The 20,772-nt window shown below is 39.0% G+C and overlaps 1 protein-coding gene across 5 annotated transcripts; it reads left to right on the forward strand.

Moving 5' to 3' along the window:
* The first annotated feature begins 5 nt into the window (after positions 1 to 5).
* Positions 6 to 20,364, forward strand: LOC110067364 (dual specificity calcium/calmodulin-dependent 3',5'-cyclic nucleotide phosphodiesterase 1A-like). 5 transcript variants are annotated; one of them, XM_089297048.1, is made up of 15 exons: positions 6 to 1,121; positions 7,197 to 7,356; positions 11,920 to 12,048; positions 12,558 to 12,758; positions 13,177 to 13,243; positions 13,659 to 13,775; positions 14,267 to 14,407; positions 15,162 to 15,262; positions 15,801 to 15,882; positions 16,339 to 16,382; positions 16,586 to 16,687; positions 17,596 to 17,719; positions 18,235 to 18,316; positions 18,777 to 18,971; positions 19,188 to 20,364. In XM_089297048.1, the coding sequence occupies exons 3-15, from the start codon at positions 11,933 to 11,935 to the stop codon at positions 19,328 to 19,330; spliced, it is 1,515 nt and encodes a 504-aa protein (XP_089153174.1). In that variant the 5' UTR covers positions 6 to 1,121; positions 7,197 to 7,356; positions 11,920 to 11,932; the 3' UTR covers positions 19,331 to 20,364. The 5 variants fall into 5 exon arrangements, with proteins under 5 accessions (XP_089153174.1, XP_089153173.1, XP_089153172.1 ...); XM_089297047.1 differs by lacking the exon at positions 6 to 1,121 and adding an exon at positions 1,128 to 3,660; XM_089297046.1 differs by lacking the exon at positions 6 to 1,121 and adding an exon at positions 4,485 to 4,806 and having other exon boundaries at positions 19,191 to 20,364.
* The last annotated feature ends 408 nt before the right edge of the window (positions 20,365 to 20,772 follow it).

Consider the following 20,772-nt stretch of genomic DNA (forward strand, 5'->3'; position numbering starts at 1 on the left):
GCGTAGATTTTGACGGTTTTGCTTCTCTGTTTACTCCTTAGTTTTTGTTTCGATTGAGAAGATATATCAAACACTCGAGAAAGCGTTTCATCGGCTATCCAAAGACCTCGAATTTCGTCAAAAACACTCCGCTGCGCGTCATATTTCAACTCTCTTCTGGGTGTTTAGATATCCCGATGAAACACTGCCTCTCGTCTTAGATATACTACTTCAGCTGTTTTCTGCTTATTTTTCTGTTTTTTTTTTTTTTTTTTTTTTTGCTTTTGTTGTTGTTTCCGTGTTTATTTCTTTTTATTTTATTTTTATTTATGATTTTTTGTGGGATAAACTGATCTTAAAGGGCAACGGAAATTAGGTGTTATTTAGGTGACTTTTGGTAATCTCCATGCGCAGCAAATAAGCTCGATTATATTTCAATGCAGCGTGTTATATCACAGAGTTTGACTATCTTTGATTGATTATTCATCCATGTCCCAGAAAAAAGTGCCTTCAAATACCTTGCATTTTTATCCTTTAAAGGCAACATAATTTGGACATGCGCTGTTGGGCCGGTTATGTCTGTAATATTTATTTCATTTGCCAAAAAAGTAGCCATAGATTTCTGCTAATTTTTTCCTCAGTTATTGAGGATATTGTTCTCATTGGAATTATGAAATAAAAAGTTGGGGTCACCGTGCTCGTTTAAGAGGAAACGAGTATTTATTTCGCTATCGAGCTTAGTTTGAGGGAAATCTCTTGCGTTTTGTACGCGCACGCGCTTATGTGCGCGCGCTAATGACGCAAAAATCTTCCGCAGTAGGGATGCGCAATGCAATACGAAGGAATCACCTTAATGACCGAGGAAAACATAAATGCGTGTTGTTGTTTTTTGCTTTTCTCTCTCCACCACAGTCTAGTCTAGAACCCATACTTCCCAAGGCCAAGCGTCAAACAGGGTGACACTTGGGTACGAGATTAACCGCAGTGTAACTGCAAAGGCCTGGGTACCAATTAACGGGTGAAGAGCCGCAGGGAGTGATGGGGCAGTTACGTGTTGCGGTGAAACAGGCGCGTTGTCTCCCAGTGCTTGTTGTGCTTGCTCGTCTGTATTTGGCAGAGCTTTCAATATTGTGAATCTGGAGGTGAGAAGGGGTTAGTTCCTATACTAAAATACTAGGTGTAGAGAAAGAAATTGGACTTTGAAAACTTCAGCTTGTCCGAAAGTTTAACGCTGTTAATCAGGGTCCGTGTAAAGAATGCTTGAGCTAACCTTTTGTATTTGACCGGTTTGTTTACGTAAGATATAAAAGATTTGTTTACTTTCAAAATTAGTAAGGCGGTGGCTTGCTGGCTAAGCTAACACCCGGCTGCATTAAATATTAAATGTCTGTTTGTGTACACAAATGCTTGAGGTCAAAGTTAAATTCTTCCTGAGGGTTCGAACATCTTGCAAATGGTTCGCTTCTTTGACGCTTTTGAAAATTAGCTTCCTTAATCCTTCTTGAGTTAATCGCTATTTAACAACTTGGTTGTGTTATAGAAATGGAAAACAAAGGCAGGCTTAAGTCGTCTTTAGAACGATTAGTACTCGTGCAAAATTTAGCAAATCATTGGCAACTTGATTCTCGTGCACGACACTATGTCTGTCGGATTTGTGTACAAAAACGAAAAAGAATCGAGGTTATTGCCATTAAAACAGTTCATGTTAAAGCAAGGCTAAATTCTTTTGAAAATTTGGTTGCGTTTTGGCCGCAGTTAATAACACATTGCAATGCATGCTGTCGATATATGTTTGTGTATCGAGTTTATTGCGCTTTTGCAATGGCTTGTTTACCGGCAAAAAGAACAACAAAGCAGACAAGGGTCGTAACGACAAAACTAAATCCAGGAAAAATATCGGTATAGCGATCAGCAAGACCGAGATTAAATTGGCTTTGGATGGGCTACAGAATCATACAGATCTTTTGTATAGTCCCCAAGGTAGCTGTGACATACAGAAGATGGTCTGAACACAATATGAAAAACACGTCACAACATGGTAATTGAATATGAATTATTTGGAACAAGGATTAAAGCTAAGATCTTTAGAGCTAAATGATTGCTAAGATGGCTTGTAACACGTCATGGCAAGCTACTGGGAACGCGAACACAGATATCTAATTTTCAACTGAGTTACATCTTTGATTTAGATATCATTTTGCTCAGTTGTCCGCACGTGATTTATTAGTTCTTCGATTAATATTGATGAGGAGAAAGAATAATACAATGTAAAGCTGGTAAAAATTTAAATTTGCGCAGCCCACATTTTAAAAATTCAAAATGTCCCGGAGTAATTACTAGAATTACATCAATCTTTTTGGAAGTAACCATCGCTTACTAATTGGAAATGAACGCACACTCCGTTCCCCATTTAATAACAATGTTACAACTGTTTGTACATGTACTTTAACAAAATCTGCGAGATCAATTTATAGCCTTAAGCTTGAACAAAAGTATCTTCTAAAGAGCGAAAGAGGATTGTATGTATTTTCTAAAAAGATTTTATCTTTCGGTCAATGTTACAAAAATCAACAAGTAGAGAGCGATAAGTCTTTGTTTTTATGACCGTTAGTTATCCAGTTCCAAAACGTTTTTCAGTGCGAAGCTTTAAACGAAATCATTTAATTCTAATGAGCGATGGTTCTAAGAACTTATTGTTATAAGTCATTACCCATCCCCCAGGAAGTGATTAAAATTTGCATTCAATCACAATCTCGCAATATTTGCTGGTTTTTTAAAGTGGCGCATTGCGTATTAGGTTTAACCATTTCGCCGGCCGCAAATCCAGACCGCGCCACTCGCGTTTTTCCTGACAGATTTGCGCTAAAAGGCCACGAAATGTTGTGTTTTTCTTTGTATTTGCGTTGACTCCGACTTAAAACATATATTTGGAAATTTTACATAATTTGTTATTACCGCAGAAAACAATTTACCACGATTTCGCTCTGCACAACTAGAGCCTTTGTAGAAGCGAATTTTATGTCAGTGTCTATGTGGCTAGCAACCAGCCAGTGATTTTGTTAAAATAAACGCAAAATTGCGCTTTTTGAATTTTTAAACGTAACTTCAATACCCAGAAAGTCGGACTGTCTGTGGGAAAAGTTCGCGAAAAAACTGTGTCATTTTTGCGGTAAAGTGCAATATCTCGTCCATTGAAACAACGTAATAACAACTTAATTAACAATTCATATCCTAATTGTGGTCTTTTGTGGAAAAGTCATACGAAGTCGGCTGAAATATCACGCCGAGTTTCATGTCCCATGTGAAAACACGGCCTCGTGCTAAAGTGTGAATAGTCAACAAAAACGTAGGCCCGTTGCCCTGGAACCACATTTGAAAACGGCAGTGATTGAAATTGGTTATCGTTAACGGAATAGAAGAATTCGCTGCTCAAGACGGGAAAACATTGGCGGCGAGAAATCTATTTTGGTCTGTTTTGCCCTCATAAACGGGCAGATGGCAGGCTAGCTTTTGAAATCTTGGCAAGCGTGCTGGCTTTGAATTTGAAATGATGTCAGCGATAGCGCTCTGCGCTTGATCGCCGGGTCACTTCGATTCTAATGGGAACCGCTTGTACAAAAACTCAAGATGCTGAACAAAATAGCAAGTATAGTGTACACAACCGAGTTGATGAAACTCAAGGTAAGACTAACTTTCACATTTCTTGTTCATTTTACAAAGCTGTCAAAGCATTGACAGTCGACGGAGCCAGTTTGTTTATAAATTTATGAAAAATGTATTGTGTCTAAAACGAATGTACGCATTACAACTTCCCTCCCAATTTTTTTATACATATATACTCGGCTATTTTTTTTTTTTCAAAGATATCTGTTTCACTCTTTGAAGAAACTCTCAGCGATCCGCAATTTTTTATTCGTCTCTGAAAAAGCGATTTCAATTTATTTCTTACCTCCGAAAGTCCCACTTGAAATGCTTAATATTCGCATTCAGAAATATTTTATTCAGCGCTGGTTTTTTTTCATTCATTAGATGGTTTGTGTTTTGAGCGCCTCGTTAAAGAAATACTTGTCAGGTTTCGCTCTCAAAATGAACAGATTACTGAAAAACACTTTAAAAATGAGATCTGACGAGCTGGTTGCAGAAGTGACCAGTGTGGCATTTTAATTTTTTTAATTTTCTGTCCGGCTCCGATTCACCTGTCTTTCTTTGGTTTGTTTCGTCTGCTAAAATTGTCAACTTGGATAAGACTTTTGCATTATGCCCTAACAAAAAAACGAAACAAAAAGGTTCCGAAAGAACTTTAGGAAAAGAAAAGAAATTGGTCATTCGTCTCTTTGTGGCTTGTGCGTGCGGGCGTTTTTATGTTTTAAACAGAAAACAGAATGTCGCTTTAGGGTCGTAACTGACTGAGCCGAGGATCTCAAAATTTAAACTGGACTGAAGAACGGGAATTCGAATGCTAATTAGATCTACGTCTAGCAAACAATCTGCTAATTATCAGAACTTTAGCCATCACAGATTCGGCCGGTATATGTTATTTGATGGCGCGAATGATTATTTTACTATAAGTCCTCATAACCGTGTTTCATAATCGTACCCTTTTAGACGCGTTGGCGCCGCGGATAAAAATGTCCGCGATAGTATAGAATTGTCTCGAGGAAATTCTCTCCGTTTGCTACCGTGGCGGTTGTCGATTTCGCTTTTCAGCGATTTTTAACCGCGTCTCGATGGTTTATTCGTCGAACAAAATGAGAACTTCGATCTCTTGGAACCGCCATGTCCAAGTCTTTGTGAAACCAGCTGCCACGGGCAAACACATCAAATATGGTAAGAGGGAAAACTGATGAAATTGCCCGCGAGCAGGTCGACTTTTGGCACTGGCAAATTGCATCGCGAGTATTAAGAAATGTTGGTGAACCGCATATTGTGGTATTTTCTAAAACCATTTTTATATGATCAGGCTTGACAATCTGTAAAAAGGAAATTTTGTTTCTAAAAAAAAATAGCGTGCAATTCGCTGGACATCAAGTGAATGAAAACTGTTGGTTTTAATTATCTACAGGTGAAGAGGAAGTCTCCGTGCAATTCAAACAATTTCTGTTTTCAAAACATATAACTCAGATTGCTCAGTCCGACCTTGCCTCCTGCTTTGAAAAATACGAGAAGTTATCAACTTCCTTCAGGGGCAGAATAATTTTAACTTCCAGAATTTTGTTACATATCAACTTACTTATTTAATAAGATAAATGGCGCTGACGCAAAACAAGGGAAAACACAAGTCAAACCCCTTTAGTTTGATGTAAATATTTTTTGCTATCTCACTCGGGTATATCCCAATATTGCGTTTTATTTTCGGATATCAAATTTTATCAGCACTGGGGTTAAAACTGAGTTATCTGCTGTTCAGTAAGTGTAGATATGCACAAAAATTATTTCTTAGTTGTACTGAGAGTACAGTAATAGAACAACTAATGATATTTTTTCCACACCTAGTTCTTTGGAGTTTACAAATGCCGTATCGCACGTTTCGCAACAAACGGAGTGCTTTAAAAACGCGTATTTTTCTTCCGGCTGTTTCTCGTTATTATGGTAGTTTTATTTTTGTAAGTAACAAGAAAATTTATTTCAATCTAAATTTGCATAAAGTGAGCTTAATTACTAAACATTATATGATCAGAACTACCCAAAATAAAATCATGGCGCCGCGTACAGTACGGGTAAGGCAATTATTTTTTTTATTCTCCTTTGCCAGCGTTCCCAAAATCCTAGCATATCATTGCACTTTTTTTATCACATTTACTGATTCTGTGTTCACACTGACCACCACTTTTTCCGCCTGCGAAAACTAATTCTTGTATGCCAAAAACCTCTTCGGCTTATTAAATTAAACTAGGATAAATGATTGACAAATGGCGCAAAATGTCTACCAGCCATTGTGTAATCGGGAAGGCAGTTTCTTATATAATATACTAAAACAGTTTTCAACTATAATATATATCCTCCCAGTTGCCGATTACGAAAATATTTTTACAGAAATATTCTACCTGGGCTTTGATAGTTCGTATTTTCTTATTTCTTGTCTATTTTGCTAGACTTTGATATTCAAGGGAGAAATGAGAAGTTGAACTAAAGCAACGAAAGCCGCGCCAAGAATATTTTTTAGAGTCATCTTTAATAAAACGAACCCATGCACTCAAAATTGCTTTGGTGCTTCTAATATATCTGTATGTCTGAGTATCAGATTTAAAATATTGTTGCTCTGTTTTTCGTTGCACGCGATCGGATAAGATAACAGGACTATCCTGTTAAACCGGTTTTAGTGTTAGCGTCATTTTATTCTCGTTTCGCAATATATTTCTTCGAAATTGACTGGGATAACAGAAATACTGCAAAAACTGATAACCAAATCGAAAGTACGCCGTTTTTAATTAACTGATAGAAACTGCATTTAGTTTGGTAATAGATTTACATCAAGTTGGCTTTAAAAAGTTGTCCAGCGTCCAAAGTAATCAGAACAAACGTCCTTTTGGCCAATCGAAGCAGTGCGCTGAGCCATGGCCAATCACGACGTGGCTTGCACGTGTTTCCCGCGCTTGCCACCAGCTAAACGTTTTCCCGCGCTTGACACTGGTCATACGCTTTCCCGCGCTTGACACTGCTAACTTGTTTTCGCGTGCCTTGAATCAGTCACATGATTTCGGTTCGAGTTTTAATTGGTTTCTTACGCTGTATTGTGCCGTGGTGATTGGCTATGAATTACAATGGTCTTAGTTTTTTTTACTGACTGACATATTGATTGCTTGCTTGTAATTGACGGACTGGCTGATTGATTTTTTGATTGACTGATTGACTGATGGATTGATGGACTTATTGACTGATTGACTGATGGACTGATGGACTGATGGACTGATGGACTGATGGACTGATTGACTGATTGACTGATTGTTGACTGATTGACTGATTGATTGATTGACTGATTGATTGATTGACTGACTGACTGATTGGTTGATCGATCGACTGATTGACTGATTGACTGATTGACTGATTGACTGATTGACTGATTGACTGATTGACTGATTGACTGATTGACTGATTGACTGATTGACTGATTGACTGATTGACTGATTGACTGATTGACTGACTGACTGACTGATTGATTGACTGACTGACTGACTGACTGACTGATTGATTGATTCTTTGTCTACCTATTTCAACAGACACCGTGCAGCCACATATTCACGTGACTACAGTGCCAGTCGAATGTGCGTGCGACTCAAACTGCAATGAAAACGGAGTGTGTAATATCTGTGATGGTTACACGAAGTACGAGCCTGCTAGTTATTCTCCAGACAAAGCTTCAGCTCTCGCCGTGTCAAGGTAAGCCTTAAAATATTTTGATTAGGATTAAAATATACCTTCATACCAGCTTGATGTAACTAATTTTGGAATTGATGTCCATATGAAAAGAGAAAATCAATCAATCAATCAATCAATCAATCAATAAACTGGAACCCCAGCGGAACCCATCGTCGGCTAAACCCATCAAGCCTCATCCCCAGGACGAGGTTTGAAGGACCTCGTTTAAACAAAAGGCTTAACGCACGTACGTTATAATTCTTTGTACATTTCTCTGCCGTTCTCTGCAAAACAACAACGCGAAACGACTACACTCTGCGTATTTTGGATAACGTGAACGACGGCGACTATAATTTTTCGAATTTCCATTTGGACTTGAACGCTGGCGTTACGTACATATTTAGCTTGAGTTGGTTCTGAGACTAATCGGCGCTCTGAGCAGATCTAGACATTTTCAAAATTCGAAGTTAAAATATCAATTCATTTTTTAGTAGGCGTTGTCCTAAGGGTCGCCGTCGACATTGCTTAAGCTTTTAATCTTTAAGTTAAGTTAAGTTTTTATTTTTCGCGCCAAAACACGACACGCAGGTAACACGCGGATAACTTGATGCTGTGGCGGTTATGTCAACAAGCCTCTGTCAGCGGAGTGCCTTTTTGAAAAGAGAAAACCAATCCAAAATCAATGAAGAATGAACGAGAAGGGCAACAAAGGTTAATTAATAAAAGGCATAATCATAAAAAAAAAGTTTATTTTCAAAGCAAAGACTTTCTCGTAACAACAAGGATGATTACATTGCGACTTGGTCCAGTTTGAATCGACGAATTTCAACTCCAGGTAAAGCAATTCTGAACGAATTTGACGTTGAAATTAGCTTATCATGAATGGAATGCCTTGGCAAAGTATCAGGTCATTTTATCACTCCATTGCTGGTTTGGGTCGATTTATGACATGCCGTCTCTCAGCGCAAGCTGTTGCTCTAACAAGCGCTTAGAACACTGTGCTGTAAACCATTTTAGACCGATGGCTTCGTGTCTTGTCGCAGACTTCAAATATACAGTAGATAAGTTTAGATTAACAAAAATGTACTGAACGTTCAGTAGGTGGATATCAGGCAGGAGATATCATGCAGTTGATTTGTATTTTGACAATGAAAGATAACCGGTTACGACAGCTCTAACCGGGTTACGCTTGCTGCGTTTGGTATGCTGTGTATCAATTACTTTCCGCGCAGCTGACTGCAGTCTACACCAAATATGAGTACTTTTTTAACACGCTTCTTTTAAAAACCTGACACAGAAAATCTGTAGGCTATTTCAGACCCGCAGTAGCAGCCTTGCGTTTAATTAAGCGATATTGCTTATTAATGTTTGCTATATCGTGTTGCTTCAGATGTTTTTAATGGACCGGGTATTTTCATATCGATCACTGTCAAAGTAAAAACTGGGTGAATATCGATAACATGCATGTACAGCCGTGAATTCTTTGTCCAAATCTTATTACCCCATTGCACCAAATCATTACAGATCCAAAACAGGTTTCAGATCCGCTCAACTATGAAACCATACTTTTTTGAGTGAGGTATATCAAGTTTATCAGCACTGCGGCCGCGGATTTTGAATATTTCTCTGTGTGTATTCATTTAAAAAATGAAATGTTACAGTTGTTTTCTCTTGTATATCACTACTATTGCTCTTTCGATTTTATACGAGACAAAGCCTGCCGAGGAGGGGAAATGGAAACGTCGCTTTTTTGGCTACACTGCAATTCTCAGAGACTCACAGTTCGCTTGATAATACGAGAAAAATGGGTTGCCTGGGTTTGACTACTTGCTTGCAAATGTGGTTTATAAATTAATAGTAAAATACCTTATGTTCCTGCTTGTTGTTTAGAACAAGTCATTGAAATGAAATGTCTCCGTGATTTCAGACGTATCACATTTTAATTGACCAAGAAGTCGTGCCGGATACGACCCGGGGATTTGGGGGCACTCTAATATAAATCCTGATAGATCAACAGATGTTGAGATAGCTGCAGGTTGTAATTTTCACAGGAGCTCTTGTTTTCCACGTGCATCAGAGAAGAATGATGTCACTTTGTTACGTTAGAGGTTATCTTCAACAGTGTTCCAGAAATACGACCTAAACCCCCGGGTCTAGAGCAACAGTTGTTTTGTAATGCCGGTATATGATAAGGCAAGATTTAATTGTTACTATTATTTTTTTTTTTTTTGAATTAATCTTTGGAGCTGCAAAGGTCGCGTAAGGCTTTAGTGGAAACCCGGCTGTACGATGTTGCTAAAACGTCCCCAGTCGAAAAGTTTAAAATCACAAATTGTGTTTACTTCTTTTTCTTCAGAGATAAAAGCTCCGCGTTGAATGAAAAGATTTCGACATGACACCAATTCAATTTAACTTTAGAAACAAACTTTACAAAATGGTAGAAACACAACAATGGCGGTTATTACGCTGTAAAGTTTCCTTTTTTAGCAAATAATTTGAAGACATGATTGATCATCGCAGTTACACACAGAATTATACGCAGTTGTGGTGTATTATTATTTTCTCTTTGGTGTTGTTTTTTTGTTTTGTTTTGTTTTGTTTTGTTGTTTTTTTTTATCTTAGTGAACTGTTATTTTCAGGTTTCCTTCAGTTTAAACGCAATTTTGTACGTGGCCAAAATACCTCAAAATCCCGTGACTGAGCTCTCTCAAGGGAACTGTGACGATATTTTAGAAATTATTTAAGTAACAAGTGGAATTAATTAGACTCCGTCGATTGAATTTTCTTTTCCATGCCTACACAGAGGTCAATCATAAAAAAGGCCTTTTCTCATAGTCACAACAGATCCTGAATATCATCACGAAAAACTAATAGCAAGAAAATAAAAACTGAAGAGACTCAAGAATAAATATATACCCTGAAAACTTGTTAGCTCCATCTTAGAGCATTTAATTACTTCATACAAAAACATCAAATGAATCTGGTCTTTTCAAGAATCTGGATAGATATATTTAAATTCCCCGACATGAGAGAATTCAGTTTGTGCTATATATAATTTTCTTGTTGACAAGTTTACTCAACGGATGAAACTCAATCACTCATCGTGTACTCTGCCTTCTCTCGGAAATTACATACTTGTGGCGTTTTCTATGTTTTAAAAGAGCTATGTCATGGTTTGTGCATCTTGAAAAGTTTAGCCTAACTTTGTCAAGTTCGTCATTTATAATCCGTATTAATCTTTTCTATCCTAGCCTTAACCATCCTTGTTCTTTTATGGTTTGTAATGATCTCTTTGGTTTTTATTATTATTATTATTATTATTATTATTATTATTATTATTATTATTATTAACGATTCGCACAGCTATTGATGATATTGAAGCTGGTTTCGTCATTGGCTCCGGGCAACAACAAGTTGCCTAGGGAAGCCAAGAAACACCCCTTGTTTGCTTTTTCTCTTCTTTCTACATCTCCAGCACCTTTCTAAGAATTCTTGCCGACCCCAACAATGCACATCTCTGGATCAATCCAACAGGAATGCCCACCTCAATGGCTCTCAGATTGTCATTCAATCTCAGTGGTATTGATCCCAATGCTCCCACTACCACTGGAATAACCTTTGTCCTCACACCCCACATTTATTATTATTATTATTATTATTATTATTATTATTGTTATTATTATTATTATTATTATTATTATTTTCTATTTTTTATTTTTTCGTTTCTTAGTGAACTATTATTTTCAGGTTTCCTTCAATTTAAAGGAAATTTTGTACATGGCCAAAATAACTGAAAATGCCGTGACTGAGCTTTGTTATGGATCGGATAACTGTGGCGATATTTTTAGAAGTTATTTGTTTCTGAGACCGGGGGAAACAAAATTACTTTCAAATAAAGGAAATCTCAGAATAATGGCTTATAAGGTATAGGAAAGGCCGAAGGAAGGAATAACAATATGAATGGCGGCGACAGGGGAAAATAAAGACAGATTATCAACGATAGTCTTAGAGAAAAAATGTGCCCTTCGTGACTTAGCTTTTCAACTGCAGTGAACTCAAGGACTTGTTAGACACAGAGGTACTGTGGTCTGATGATTAACAAGCTGGATTCGAAATCGAGTGATCCAGGTTCGAGCCCTGGTGGGGGTTAGTAATAGTGTACGGTGTAATTCTGCAAGACACTTTACTCTCACAGTGCTTCTCTCCACTCATAAATGGGTCCCGAAATATTTAATGCTGGAGGTAACCCTGCCATGATTGGTGGACTAGCGTCCATCTGGGGAGAAGTAGATATACTCCTAATTGCTACGGTTCTGACTGCATGGACCACTTGGCACGATGCAGACTTTACCTCACACTGAATAAATGATCCTATGTATGCATAAAATAAGAGAGGTCAAACGTTTTTACCTGGCGCGCTAAACTATTGTGGAAACTCAAATTATTTTAATGACTTGTCGTGTCGTGTTGATATGTCAAGGTCTTGTCCGCCTAATTTAAGCAGCTCAAAATTAAAATGCGAGCCCAATATTTGTTTTGGAAACTTTCAATTATTAATTAGTCTCTTTTGTTTAAAACATTCAGATTACGTGGAATCATGGATCAACTGGATTCTGGGAATAGTTTGTCAGTGACAGACGTGAAACAAGAATTAGGAATTGCTGTCGCCATGTTGGACAAAGCAACGGCCGCAGCACCCCTGAGAGATTACAGGTATGGAAGAAAACACTAAAAGAAGCGTCTAAAGATCTCATGTTTTTATGAAAGACTGTTTTTAGTGAGAGCCGACAGCTTGGAGAAGCGTGCGAAAAATCTAGTTAGACAAATGACGACAGCATAGCCGAAGCAGACGCGTAGGGCAGCCCGTCAAAAGGGCGGGAAATGTCACGTAACTCAGATGTCACGACAGCATAGCATACAATAAATCAGGTTAAAGAGACACTTTCAACGTTGCAACATTTTCTGAGATGCGGGTAATTGCCTGTTTACTTGTAATCTATCGCACTGTGTTTCTTTATGGGAGGGTTTCCTATTCCACCGGACACTCTGCAACATGGTTCAGTCATGAAATTTACCTCAATGGCTGTGAGATAGTTTTGTGTGTTTCAGAGCAATGTTGCTAAACCTTCTAGAGAAAATTCATGTTTTGTGCGTTTTAACGCTGTTCCCGTGCGTAACAGACGCTTTATAAACTACGCTCAAAAGTTATTCCATTTTTTCAGGGGTTCCACAGGCGCTTTGAGTGATCTTGATGAAGAATTAGAAAGTAGCCTTTACTCTGATGACGTCAACGAGGAGGTCCGAGAGTGGATCGCCACGACATTTGCGCGAACGACACCGGGAATGCGCAGAAAGAGTTTGGTCAGGAGGCATACATTTCGCAGCGTCGTACAAGCTGTAAAAGCTAGTCTTTATGTAAAACGGTGAGTTGTAAGTCTTTGATGATAACGGCCCCCATTTGGATAATACAAGAAAAGTGACATTTTAGGTCTTGTTCCAGCCAAACCTTCGTTAGGTACAGTATTCCTTGGGAAGCGGTCAAAAAGCTGATAACGAAAGTAAACAAACAAATAATAAAAATACAATTTTACACAGGAAACCGTCGACAAAGAGTACAATCGCTTTACAGAGTTAGAAAAAATATAATTTTTTGCCCACTGAAATAGAGGCTCGATTTCCTCCACTCTCTCGAATACGGTCCGGTAAAGGAGCCTGTTCTTCTTTCGCAAACAACGGCTAGTAATCGAGCCTTACTGAAATGTTGATGCACAATCATTCACCTTCCTTATGATTCTGGTTATTATTTTTAACTAATGTGTTGCCCATTTTAACCTCTTGTAGAATTTATCAAAATATGGCTGAGAAATCGAGATTTCAAGTTCCAGAAGAAGTTCAACTTTACTTTAAGGTCAGTATGTATAAAACGAAATGCAAAAGTCAGGATTATAAACTATCATTCTGTCTGTCTGCCTGCCTGTCTGTCTGTTTGTCTGTCTGTTTGTTTATCTGCCGTCAGTCAGTCTGTCTGTTTGCCTACCTCACTCCCTCCCCGTCTGTTTGTCTGTCTGTCTTTCTGTCTGCCTCCCTCCCTCTGTTCCTCCTCTTTCTGTCTGTCTGTCTTTCTGTCTGTGTGTCTGTCTGTCTGTCAATCTGTCTGTCTGTGTATTTCTGTTGGTCCATCTGACTCTTTGGTAGGTCTGTTTCATTGTCCGTTTCATTATTTGTCCATTTGCCTGTCTGGCTCTACTTCTATGCGTCTGCATACCTTTCTGTGTATTCTTTTCTCTCCATCTAACGGTTCCTCTTTCATATTCTCTTCATAGAATTTAGACAAGTGGACTTTTGACCCCTTTGCGTTTGGTGATGTGACTGTAGGACATCCTCTTCGTTACCTAGGTCATGAACTCTTCACACGATATGACCTCCTGGCCAAATTCAAGGTATTTAAAACTCTTTCGTCTCCAAGGCTATTAGAGTGTTGACGTCATGCTACTTGTCATTTTGTTTCTGACACTGCATAAACAAGTTACCTATAATTAACTAAACTAGAATAAATATACTCTTTATGTGCAATTCTTTGAAAAAAGAAAAGCCATGACTAGTGAGGTTCTGTGACTCTAGAAGGCTAGTTTTTTCCATGTCACATTATTTTTAGTCGCTTTTTTTTTTTACCTAAGTGCGTTCAAATCTTCAAATATATATAAACAAATAAGCATCAACCAGGCCAAGAAAGGGATTGATTAACATGTGAACTTGCTCTAATAAAAAAAACACCCGAGTTTTCAGTTCTTCCTGGTAGGATTAGATTTGTATTCATTCTACGTTTTTGTATCTTCTCAACTGGAAGGCACACAGAAGGCTTACAAATAGCTCAAGGAAATGAAATCGCTCTGCTCAATAGGCAAAGTGAAACGTTTTGTTTCTTTAACAGATTACCTCGGCAACACTAGATCGATTTTTATCAGCGATCGAGGAAGGGTATAAGAGACCCCGCAACCGTTATCACAACGAGTTTCACGCAACTGACGTGGCGCATTCTGTGCACTATTTCCTGTCACGCGTCGGACTGATGGTAAGTGATGTCACGGATTCTGCACACCAGTTCCCAGAGTCCAATAACCTTGATCTTTTCGTTCCACTTCAAGGAAGCATAGACTGTTCAAAGTGATGTTATCACCTTCTCTGAAGTACGTTTTTTCTAGTCACTGGGATTAGAAATGTCTTTTACCTGGAAGTAAAAGAAAGCAATAAAACGATATCATAATGGGATATTTTAAGGCTAGACTTTTGTTCAGGCAATGGTGCGCGTGCTCAGGCGGGAGGTAAAGAGCGCGTTTTGTTTCCAACCAATCAGAATCCACAGCTTTCTCAATGATACCGTTATTAAGTGCGCGTTACACTGCGCTCGCCCCTTTTTGGTTGCGCACCATTACACTCTTCACTTTGCCTGGCTCGTGATCATCTGAATAATCACAAGGTAGTTTTTCACCAAGGTAGTTCTTAATTCGCTAGAAAACGCCTTGATATAAAATACTCTCAGTAAGGTTTTTCTTCTTCGGTGATACTGTCTGTAACTGATCATGAAGTATACGCTAGATGCGGACGTACCCCCGTCGTTACCGGAGGGAAATTTTTTCAAGGATTTGCGCTTTGTTGTGAAATAAGATTCTCCTTTAAATACGTTGTTGAGTACATTTTCAGTGTCATGCTTACCAAATCCGTTCCAGAAAGGCGTAAGTTCAACACTGTGATCTATTTATCCAAAAGCTGATGAATGAAACTTAGGTCATTCCAATGTAGAACAAATCTCTTTTTTGCCATTGCAGCATTGTATGAGTGACCTAGAAGTGTTTGGAATTCTTCTTTCCGCTATTATACACGATGTAGATCATACTGGGACTACAAACAACTTTCACGTCAATTCGAGGTAACTTACAATTGTCCTAAATGCTTATTAGTAGTTTGTGAACGTATCTTTTGATCACAGGTAACTCTACTCTCGAAAAAAAAAAGTGAAATAATAATTAAAGATAGGAAATTACAAATGAAGAATTATGATTGGCTAGATTTTCTTAGCTCGTCTCAATAATGTGATATGTATATATAATCGTATGAACGCGTGTTCAATTAAGGATTTCCACTACGAGTGATATTTGGAAATTCTCCGCTCAAAACTGCACGAGCCTTTGGGCGAGTGCAATTTAAAAGAATCTTCCAAACATCACGAGTAGTGTAGATCTTTAATTGCCCAAGCGTTCATACGATTACTCATTAATTATATGACTGAGATAATTGCGAACGCGTGCGCGTTAATTTGCACTGCAGTGCAAATTAAGAATTTGCTGCTCTCAGCCAATTACAATGACAGAAGTAATTTTCTTAGTCATTCAAGGAAAATAATAACCCAGCTAGGGAGCTCTGTGGACAATGAGATTTTCTCATTCAAAGAACACGTTTGCTTTCAGATCTGAACTAGCACTGTTGTATAATGATCGCTGTGTATTGGAAAACCATCACTTATGTTCCGCATTCACGCTTTTAAAATCGGTAAGTTCTGTTTATACTGACGAGGAATAATCTGCTGTTTAATACAATGTTCAGCCATACTTAGCTTTGTATTCAGTTTAATTGATTACTCTTGTCATAATCTCATGGAAACTATCCACCTTTGTTAAATTCGCTATTCTGAAAAGTAATACTCTGAAACTTCTTATTAAATTAACTGCAATCATTGATAACTATGGTTAAATAGACGATTCGACTAAGGACTTGAGCCGGGGCTACAGTCACTTCTTTTAATTTTAAGGTCTCGCCGATTTACGGCACTGGTGGAATAATTTTTTTTACATTCCCTGACGATGCCGTAGATCGGCTAAAGCTTGGAATAAAAAGAATAAACGTAGCCCAAGGTCTCAGTTCAATCGTCGACTATCTAACCACCCAACGTGCTACTGAAGAACAACTTCAAACTTTTATTAACAACTATATTCTTTTCTTTTGTAGCGAGAACTCGACATCCTTGCAAATTTGACGCCCGAACAATACAGGTTGGTACATCCTATTTTTTATTTCAGGCGTTCTCTTTTTCATACTGGAGATCAACTTCGTTTATCCTCCTTTGGAAGATATATCTATTGTAATTACAGACATGCATCTTTGTTCCTGTCAATTGCATTGCAAACAGTCTGCATAAAGAAGTCTTTACCATTTCCCTGGTCTTGTATTTACGTGCGCATGGTGTCTTTTACAGTGATCTACGCACGCTTGTCGTAGACATGGTACTGGCCACCGATATGTCTTCGCATTTTGAACAACTTCGAGCCATGAAGGCTGCTCTGTCAGTTCTTGGAAGGTAGGACGCTTTCAGTGACCATTATTATTATTACTGTTAGTGACAATTCAGTTACCTGTGACTGTCCTTTATCCTCCGCAGAGGCTCCTGCTCAAAGGTGAGAATCCACTGAGTGATGTTGGTGCAGGCGCAGGGCTACTTTGCGCCTGCACTAACCTCGCACAGCGGATTTCTTTAACGAACGTTCTTGCCTCTGAGGAGGAGAGAGGTAACTGGCTACAATAATCCTCCTGACCGAGAGGCTATTTTTGTATGCGTTTAGATATGAAATCCGGCTATCGGCTCAAGACATTTTCTCACGTTGGTTTTTTTTTGACCTGGAAAAGACACTTTGTCCTCATAATACCCGTTTAAATGGGAAACGGCAAATTGTTAGAACCAGCTGACTGCTAATGCTATAGGTGGCAATCTGCCATGGACTAGTATCCCATCCAGAAAAAAACAACATGCCTGGGGACCAGGGATGGCGCAGTGTTGAGAGCGCTCGCCTCCCACCATACAGTGTGGCCCGGGTTCGATTCCGGTTGACTTTGTTCTTGGTTCTCGCCTTGCTCCGAGGGTTTTCTCCGCGTTCTCCGGTTTTCCTCCCTCCACAAAAACCAATATCTCCAAATTCCAATTCCACCAGGATAGAAGACACGCATGAAAACCAGCTAAGGCTGATGTGGCTTCTTCTCTAAATATTGTAATTTATGCCTAGTTCCTTCTATCTTCTACTTCTAGTAGGTAATATTTTGGCTTGATTGCCACGTGTTCCTGCTGAAGGTGTAATGCGCTGTGCTGCCAGATGGGATGGCAAACTTTGCGTCATAATACACGATACTGAGATCTAAGAATTCAATTAGAGCCTATTTAGCTTGCATGCAACTGGCTACAGAGAGAAATTTAAAAATTCTTGTCTTTTAAAGTCAAATAGAAAAGAGTCAGGCGCTGGAGTTCATTCTCCACGTGGCCGACATCAGCAATCCTGCGAAGGACTGGGAACTACACCGTCAATGGACTTCTCGTATTATGGAAGAATTCTTCTGTCAGGTGTGTGACTTAACTGTTTTTTTATCATTTCGTCGTTTTTGTTTTTCCTTTCGTGGATTTCTAGGGTTTCTGCTTTTTCCAACAGCAAATACGAATTTTACATTTCTAAAGCTTCGGTACACCTTACTGCACTTGGCCAAATTCAGCCTGGCTGGCGGGCTTGTCGCCTGCATGAAAAACTGGAGCGAATTTTCAGAGAAATAAAAGATTTCAATTTTTCCAGTGACAAATTATAAATTAGAGCGAGACGAGCGTAGAACATTTCATTTGAAAGAGTTAACTTGTCTCCTGTAAATAGATCTACAGCTTTTAGCATCTCTGATGGTATTCTTTTTTTAAAATAATTTTTGCAATCATTTTTCGAAAAATTTCGAGTGAGAAGGACAGTCCCATTGCATGGATTCCGGTTAGCATGACTTCAAGTAGTGTGAGTCGTGCGGGTTTTGTCACCGGCTCCAAGTTGGGTGACTTTATCCCCCTTTCTTACCATGCATACTCTCCTGTTGTATCTCCAGGGAGACCGTGAGCTGGAGATGGGACTGCCCATATCTCCACTATGTGATCGTTCCGTTACGTGTGTCCCTGAGAGTCAGCTAGGTACGTATAGCGTGCAAAGAAATTCTTTCTTTGTTTTTGATCGGTCACACAATCTGGTCGTCTAACTGATATATGAAGGCAGAGAAAATGACCGTTTACGGTGTGATAACTAGTTGTTCGTGATTATTAGGAACAGGCTTTTCCTGTTTCCACGAACGAGACCTTTAAATAAAGCCAAATAATTAAAAAGTGACATTGCTTTATTTCCATTAGAGTAAAACGTTTTTATTTTTTTTAAAACGGCTATTTTCTGTTATAACGATGTACATCTAAGAAATTGAAAATGAAATAAGATATCAACCTGTCAAAAGATTGTCAGCCTCAAATATTGCCTAGCTTGCAGTTCAATGCTGCGTTGTTTTCTCTCAAATCCACAACCGGGCGACAGTTGTGTTTATTTTTAATCGTGACTTTGATATTTTGCTATAATCAATTGGAATCTGAACCATTTTTTCTTCAGGTTTTATCGAATTTGTTGTAATGCCAGCATTTGAAGTGGTCAGTGAGATGTTGGACATACTACTAGAAACAAAAACTTCGCAGGCCGCAGCTGAACTTGGCTTAGAGGGGCATGGGGGCAAGGAGAGGGCCTGGGTGGCGCCACTGGCCGATAATAGGCGAAGATGGAAAGAGGAATGCCAGCCCCCGACGAAAGGTAATCATGACGTCACTTTAGTTGGCTTCGAGGAATATATTGGACTACATGGTTAGTCATTCTAACTAGCTTCTCAACGAATTTATGGCTCTCCTGCAAATTCTTACTATCTTCATTGGGTTTTAGCATTAATTAAACATGGTTGTGTCTCTCTGAAGTCGGCTGTTGTTGATTTGTAACAGGGCTCCTGTTTTTAACTATTTCGTTTATTTTCAGAAGGTCTTGGAGAGGTCCGGTCACCCTCGAATCTCAGCTTAGTGAGTCGTACATCAGTTGGAGTGACCGAGGGGGCACGGGACGAGAACCAGAACAAGAGTCCAAGAAACAGCAAAGCTCTTCTGACTCCAATCATCTCCTAACCGGCCTCCCCCAGGAAAATACTGTGCGAATCGGTTCCAGGCCACGCGCGAAGCATGAGTCCCGCGACGCGTCTCGGACTAGGTATGCAGATGGAAAAAAAACAACAAAATATTATAAACACAATGGATTTCATCGGGATTTGTTTCTAAAAGAAACGCATTCTACCGTGGCCACAAGTCATCGACAACTTCTTGGAACTTAGTCATCAAGTATGATGCTGGTTTTCCAAATGCTTATGCCATTCAGGAAGTAAACCTGAGACGCAGGGCCATTTTCGTTGCTTGTTCCTTTTTTGCCGTTAACCGGCCTGGGAACATGATAAAACATAGCACGTCATTGCGCGCAAATTTGCAGACCCGGCCACGAAGCCCTCGAGTTCACAATAACGTTATGAAATGGTGACTGCAGCCAACGTATAATTTCGTAACATTATTGCGCGCAATATCGCAGATTAAGTAGAGGACCATGGTTTTAGTTCTACAACATGAAGTGACCAATACCTTTTTTTTCTATGAGGGAGGACGTGGGGTGGGGAAGGGGGGGGGGGGGAGGATTGTGATGGACACGTATGTCCAAGCTTTATCTTGGTTTTGGTCGGCCACTTCTTAAAGGTTGTCAAAACTTTAGGTCACGCAGTCTGGGTCAAAACGTAGAAAATCTTGCGGCGTTGTCACGTGGGAAGAACCTCTTGTTATTGTTTCGTCGCGCAATCTTTCTTCCCTCGTGTGACGAGAGAACGTTCAAAACGGCCGGGTCACGAAATGAAACTCATCTCGTCTTTCAAAAGTTCAACCCACAATGGCGGACAAAGTATATTACTTTTACAAATTCAGACTGTATTTCTCCGTCAAGGGAGTGTCACTAACAGTTTTTAGTTTAGAACTGTGACTTGCAATTGATTTTGCTAATCATACTGGTTCGATCGCCTGAAAGGGGATAGAAGCTTCTGTGGGTATCGATATTTTGTTAGTAAGATATTTATTCCGTTGGAAGTATTTATGAAAGCTCATGTAATAAAGAACTTTTTCATGTACAGTTGATTTTCATTCTCAATATCTTAGAATGGCACCTAGCGTTACCGCTTACAAACGCCAAAAGCAAAGGCCTAGATGAGAAAAAATCTTTTAAGAACGCTTTAAACGTGATCTCGATTCTTTTTACAATAGAAAAACCTATAGACAGATCGATTAGTGCAAAAGCTAAAAATGAAACAAAAGCTATAAAAAGCTATATCAAAAAACTGCTTAAAACCTATCTGTTGTTAAAATAAATGGATAAATTACAATATATATTTTTAGTATAAATCTACTTGCGTTCTATCACGAATGCCGTTCTCTGATTGGCTACGCTACTCACTATCTATTCTGTGATAGATAGTGAGTAGCGTAGCAGTGTGCCCTTGTTAACAAAACGACGGCTGTGCGCTTCTTGCCGTTTTCGA

Source organism: Orbicella faveolata, unplaced genomic scaffold (assembly GCF_042242905.1).
Source record: "Orbicella faveolata isolate gen_17 unplaced genomic scaffold, um_ofav_v1 contig_27, whole genome shotgun sequence".
NCBI classification, from domain to species: Eukaryota; Metazoa; Cnidaria; class Anthozoa; order Scleractinia; family Merulinidae; genus Orbicella; species Orbicella faveolata.